Source organism: Hypomesus transpacificus, chromosome 20, assembly GCF_021917145.1.
Source record: "Hypomesus transpacificus isolate Combined female chromosome 20, fHypTra1, whole genome shotgun sequence".
Taxonomy (NCBI): domain Eukaryota; kingdom Metazoa; phylum Chordata; class Actinopteri; order Osmeriformes; family Osmeridae; genus Hypomesus; species Hypomesus transpacificus.
Genome location: NC_061079.1, coordinates 1733236 through 1739569, shown reverse-complemented (window position 1 = coordinate 1739569; position 6334 = coordinate 1733236). Strand labels below are relative to the sequence as shown.

Sequence of the window (6334 nt, the reverse complement as noted above, 5' to 3'; positions counted from 1 at the left end):
CCTATAATCCTCCATAGATTTATACTTCTGCGTCTCCGTTAACGGACAGACGCACGGACGGAGTCGGACGGATTGGTTGAATTTATACTACTCCGAAGGCTCTGAGTGCTGAAAGCAATTCACCGCCAGAACAGTAGATGGCTCTGCACTGCGATGCTAGCTAGGTTATCGAAAAGTCGGAGCAAATTTACAAATGAACCGTTTCATCAATAAAATAAGCAAATTTTCAGCAACTACACTGCCCATTTCTCGTTACATTTTAATTCAGATACTGATTTACATGTACTGTTTAGCTGAAATATGAATTGTAAAAACTTACAACAATGGCGGTCAAAGGATTCTATTCTCTTGTTGGTCATGGCAACCCCGCCCCCACTCCTGACGCAAGCGGTTCTTAATACGGACCAATCACAGCCAAGGGGTATCCGTAAAATAACGGATGGACAGACAGTCAGGAAAATCAGGAGGTGCACGCAGAGCTCTGCGAGGGGCTCGGAGAGGACACGCAGAGGGCGTTTCTTGACGGAGAGGGCGTTCCCCGTGTGCGTGTGCGTAAAAACGCAGAACTATAAATCGGCCTTTACAGTAAGTACAGGGACATTCTCCCCGAGGCAAGTAGGGTGAAATGCCTTGCCCAAGGACACAATGTAATTTTGCACGGCCGGGAATTGAACCAACAACCTTCTGATTAACAGCACGACTCCCGAACCACTCAACCATCTGACCTGGCTGTTGTGTTTCACTGTTCCAGCATTGTAGCTTGTGTGTGGGTGTCTGTGCATGTTTACCGCTAGAGGATCTAGCTGTGGAAAGCTTGTTTGGAACATAAAGGTGATAATTCACATACCCCGAGGGAGGAGTGGCTGGATGTAAATGTCTCAAGTCACTGCACATGAAAAGCTCCCCAATGAGAAGGAGAGGCGGAGATGGAGGGAGAGAGAGTCAACTAATCAATTAGTTCCACCCGAGAGACAACTAGTCACCTTCCTTTTAGACAATAGGAATGACACCCCACCCCCTTTCTCCCACATTACCTCTAAACAAATACAGTGAACAGCTTACTAGATCATTTTAAACTGCCATTGTTTACAGAAACAGGGCCGGGGGGTAGGGCAGGATGCAGTTTTTCTGTCTCCCTTCCTCCCTTCTCTGTCTTCTATCCAAAACTACCCCTCAGCCATCTCCTCCATTGTTTCATTGTGTTGCGTCTTGTATTGTCTCAAGGAGACTGTCTCAGTGTATATTCATGCAGACTGACTGAAATATGTTGGCTCAGCGGACAAGCTATTCTCTGACACTCCTAGTTGTTCACGCTCTCCAAGAACGTGAACAGCCTTCTCCTCTGATTTGCTCTGAGAAAGAGGGAATGTGGGTGTGGGATCTAGGAAATACTTGAAACACAGATTCTACCATCAGTGACAGAAACGTTTTGAACCCATTTGAAGTTAAGTTGTTATTATTATTATACACTATACTGAATTAGTCTAGAAGAGAATTATAGAGAAGAAGAGATTATCTTTTGAGTGAGGTTTAAGATGGAGTGCCTCCTAGTGTAGCTAGTATGATTTGGCACAAGTCACAATTAGTTTTTTTACACACAAAAATAGAGAGCCCAACAGGTTGAAGTACAGTTTTAGTTTATTCAACTGTATACTTGGCAGTAGTTTGAGGTCACTGGTTGTTGTTAATGTGGAGTTGTAATGGGAGTATCTAGATCTTCTTACTGGTTCTCTTCAGAGTCACAGAGCCAGCAGTGGAGGTCTGGGACAGGACAACACACAATAAATATACATATACAACGAAATAACTATATATTCATAAGATAATGTCTGCAACATACGAGTAATGTGATAGTTGTTTATAATTTGACTCTGATATTAGAAGGTATAAGTAGGAACATAGAATATTCTTGTATTTTCCAACACCTGAGGCAGATTGATGATGTCATTTCCTGCTTTGCCTGCCTATTCCCAGTATATGTGTTTACCCAAGACAACACTAACTCCGACACTAATTTCATCACTAAACCCCAACCTCAACGCTGACACAGTTAGATTAGCCAGTTATGGAGGTACGTAAATGGTGGGCACCATGGACGATAGCCTGCCCTGCTGCCCAGCCCTGAGAGCAGGCGCTGCTCACCTCCACCAGCTTTCCTCCGCTGATCTCAGACATGTGGTGGTAGTTGGGGAACTGGACACACAGCTTGGCTCCTTCCATTGTGACCGTGGCCTGGAAAGGAGGAAAGGACCTTTACTTTAAACTGTACACATTGTAAACTGTACACTGAACGTTTCAATCTTTTTTATGTTTATATCTATGCTGCATATACTGCATCACATCTGGGATTTCTCCAAGGAAGGAAGTTGAGGAGTACATGTGGTAGGGAAGAAGAAAGGAAGATAGGAAGTTTGGGAGTACAGGTAGTATGGAGGAAAGAGGGAAGGAATGAAGTTAGGAAGTACAGGCCGTAGGGAAGAAGGAAGGAAATATTTTGGAATACACAACCCACCTTGAACTTCTTCCCTCCTATGGTCTCCATGTCGCATTCTTGGCCGATGGTAAACTTGTTGCAGACCTTGGCGTTGGTAGGGTACACCTGCGTCCAGGAGAAGTCATTGCCACTCTGTGTCACCTCCGTGACCAGCTTGTAATCACGCCCCTTCTCAATGATGTCATCAGGGATGCCTGCAGACCGCAAGAAAATGGACAGAGACAGTCAAGCAGGCAGACAAACAGCAAGCAAACAGGTGAATTCGCATTCTGTCTAGAATTCCAACATGAATAAATGTGCAGACCAGTATCGCAGCCTACTGTGGGATGTCATTGCTTTACAAAACGTAGTATTTTTCATTACTTTTGACAAATCATATTGAAAGAGATGTTATGACTGAGTGGTCAGAATAGAGTAATAGAATGTAAGTTCCAGAATGTGAGTTTTCAGAATAGAGTTCTGGAATGAGAGTTCCAAAATGTGAGTACGAAGGCTGGTCTCACCAAGCAGCTTGCAGAACTCGTCGTATCCCACCTGGGATTCAGTTTCCCATTTCCCTGCGAAGGCCATGATGCTGAGAAGTCTGATAGATGGAGGAGAGGAACAGAGATTCAGAGAGCTTCCTGGGCAAGCAGGGAAAAGTAAGGTATGGATGGATGTACCTGTGGGTACTTATATACACACATTGGCCCTGTGTACCCTCCCATCCTCACACTCCCCCACCCCTCCCCCTCCCCTTCCTGCTGTGCACAGCAGCATCTAACTGGCTGTAAACCTTTACGAGGACACCACCAGTGGCTGTTGTGTCATCTTAGTGTGCGTGTGTGACCATGAGGTTGTTCACCTCTCTTTCTTTATAGTTCAGTCTGGCAAATTCCTACCAGAGATCTATCCAGAGGATTAGATCACTTTCACTGACGGTCAAACTGACAATCACAATTTGAGTTTGGAAGTCTCTGGTCCAGTGGCTGGCTGGCTGGACAGACTGAAGGGACTGTGTACTGAGACTGTTTTGAGGTTTAATCAGAGGTAGTGTAGAGGCTGCAGTGTTACAGGGCAAGAGAGAGAGGCTGGTAGGTTGTGTGGGATTGTAGTTCCTGGAATAGATATTCTGAGAATCAGTTCTACCTCTAAATAAAAAATATCTTGTATTACTCCTTTATCTGGGCCGTGGTCCCTTCAAAACAGACATAGGATCAGACCTGGAAACACACACACACACAAAGACACACATGCCTGTTTCCAAGACATACTTTCCATGAAACACTTACGTACACCTAATGCAGCATCCCACAAGTCCTATATTTAGATTATCCTCACAATAAGTACCCTCTCTGACACACTCACATAAACACACCAAAGTTTTAACAAGATCAGCCTGTTGCTTTGCATGGAAGTGTGAATGAGGATATGACACGTTGACAGTACATTACACCCTAAACTGCACACACTCACACACAACACACAAACCCCCACCCATGTCAGTTTAACACCATATTGAGCTAGTTTTCCCAGCACAGCTGTCAATATGAATCAAGATCCAGTCAAAAACACTGCTACTAGAAATCTCTCACATGCACACCTAGCTGATGCTTAAGGCACATGATACTGTATGTTACTGTAATAGTGTTCCAGCAGGTCTTGGCCATTTGAAGACTATCTGTCCGTTTACATTTACAGTTATATCAAAATGATTGTAACACACTGCATTTTCGTTTTAAAGTAGTGAATTCAACATGTTGATCCAGAACAGGGAGTCAGATTGCTGAGCGGTAGGGAATCGGGCTAGTAATCTGAAGGTTGCCAGTTCGATTCCCGGCTGAGCCAAATGACGTTGTGTCCTTGGGCAAGGCACTTCACCCTACTTGCCTCGGGGGAAGTCCCTGTACTTACTGTAAGTTGCTCTGGATACGAGCGTCTGCTAATTGACTCTATTTCATTTTAAATTTTAACTAGTAGTCTCATTGAAGAACCCTGCAAATCAATCTTCTGGACTCAAGAGTACATCAATGGATGAAGTAATTTCTGGGTTTAATCATTTACTCATCAAGCCAAAATGCTGTTAATTGTCATTGTCACACCACCAGAACAAACGAACATTGTGGTGTCATGACTGCTAGTGTCCTTCAGGTCACAGCTAAATCATTTTATTTCCCTCTCAAGGTTAAATCAATCTGCAGAACGTAAAACAGAGTAAAACATCAACTTTTACAGTTATACCCTCATAGTCACCCTCCACTGGACTGGGGACATATGCACTGCTCGACCTCAGACAGAGATAAAGGTTGGTGAGGTATTGGCCAGGGACAGGTGAGGCCTAACTCTAACCAGAGGAACACACCTGTTTCGCTGAGGTGCTTGCCGACTGGAAACTTTCCGTTTTAGAAGTCAGGTCACATTTGACTTACAACAAATAAAACACTTTATTTCTAGGTGACCGTGGTTTGAACAGTATGCTGTGTTGACATCAGGGTATTGGTGTTGGGCAACCTGCCAACACAGAGTAACACATGTCATGGTGCTGGTGATGAAGGTGACCACAGGGCCCTTAGAACAAGCTCTATTGACTTTACCCTCTGGCAGCTTATTATATTATATTTGCCCAGGCTCCACCTTTGCCCGCTACAGCTCATGTTTTATAGAGAGTTCTTTAAAGAGAATGAGTAGCTATCAGTTACTGTTTCATGTCAAGTAGTAAGAATATGTGTTGAGTGTATGTATGACATAACATATTAAGTACATGTGTTTTTACTATGTAAAAGATTTGGGAAAACAGATAACCATGTACTTTCCCCACATAGTGAAAAGTAGAACAATACATAGGCTAATGATGCTCTCATGGCTGTGATGTGGGCTTCAACGCCAACTAGCACTCAAATATACTCTTTCCCTCAATATCAATGATCGTAAAAATAATTATGAATTAATTTGATTCAAATTGACCAACAGGGGAGGACTTTGCACTTGGGCAAGCAAGGCAAGTTCATTTGCATAGCACATTTCAGACACACTGTGTTTTACACAGGCACATAAAAACAATTTCAAATAAATAAAAACAAAACTTTTTTATAAAAAGAAATAGATAAATGAACAAAAAAGATTAAACAAGGGTGAAAGTGCATTGCAATGATTTACAAGACCAAGGCACAGGAGAACGGGTAGGTTTTCATTCAGACATGATTAATAGAGAAGCGTCTGGGAGCTAGTTCCAGCAGTGGGTGGCAAAGTAGCTAAAAGCTGCCTCAACCATGCGAAGGCCTAGTAAGCGTCACTACTAAATGAGCCAAATGATGATCTAAGTGGTTTTTACATTCTAGAAGCATGTGAAATTATATTAGTCCTGAGTCCTGGAGTGATTTGTATAGAATAAAGAATACTTCAAACACAAATCTGTAGCAAATTGGAAGCCAGTGTAGGTCTCTAAGAGATGTGTGGTCAGTTTTCTTGGTTTTGGTACAAATTCTAGCTGCTGCATTCAGGATGAGCTGCAACTGCCTAGTAGTCTTTCTGGAAAGGCCAGTCATGAGGCTATTGCAATAATCTATAATCTAAACCTGCTCTTGGAAGAGTTTCTCTAAATCTTCTTCGAAAAGGAGCCCCCTTACTCTTACTATGTTTCTATAACGGTAATATGATGATTTGGCTACTGCTTTGATATACATTACATTACATTTACATTACATTTAGTCATTTAGCAGACGCTCTTATCCAGAGCGACTTACAGTAAGTACAGGGACATTCCCCCGAGGCAAGTAGGGTGAAGTGCCTTGCCCAAGGACACAACGTAATTTGGCACGGCGGGGAATCGATCCGGTAACCTTCTGATTACTAGCCCGACTC

General features: G+C 43.1%; 1 protein-coding gene across 1 annotated transcript; it reads right to left on the bottom strand.

Annotated features, from left to right (window-relative positions):
• Positions 1–1620: 1620 nt before the first annotated feature.
• On the bottom strand, positions 1621–3154 carry fabp6 (fatty acid binding protein 6, ileal (gastrotropin)). Its single transcript, XM_047043254.1, has 4 exons — positions 2998–3154; positions 2513–2688; positions 2143–2232; positions 1621–1761 (listed from the first exon to the last, which is right to left on the bottom strand). Exons 1-4 carry the CDS (start codon positions 3062–3064, stop codon positions 1711–1713), a joined length of 384 nt encoding a protein of 127 aa, XP_046899210.1. The 5' UTR covers positions 3065–3154; the 3' UTR covers positions 1621–1710.
• Between the last annotated feature and the right edge of the window lie 3180 nt (positions 3155–6334).

What these genes read in the sequence shown, in the direction of transcription:
- fabp6 (XM_047043254.1), bottom strand. Translation starts at nt 3,064, where the DNA reads ATGGCCTTCGCAGGGAAATGGGAAACTGAATCCCAGGTGGGATACGAC. An exon ending in CGAGTTCTGCAAGCTGCTTG is followed by an intron (nt 2,689 to 2,997) that starts GTGAGACCAGCC and finishes TGCGGTCTGCAG; the next exon opens with GCATCCCTGATGACATCATT. An exon ending in TAGGAGGGAAGAAGTTCAAG is followed by an intron (nt 2,233 to 2,512) that starts GTGGGTTGTGTA and finishes CCTCCTTTCCAG; the next exon opens with GCCACGGTCACAATGGAAGG.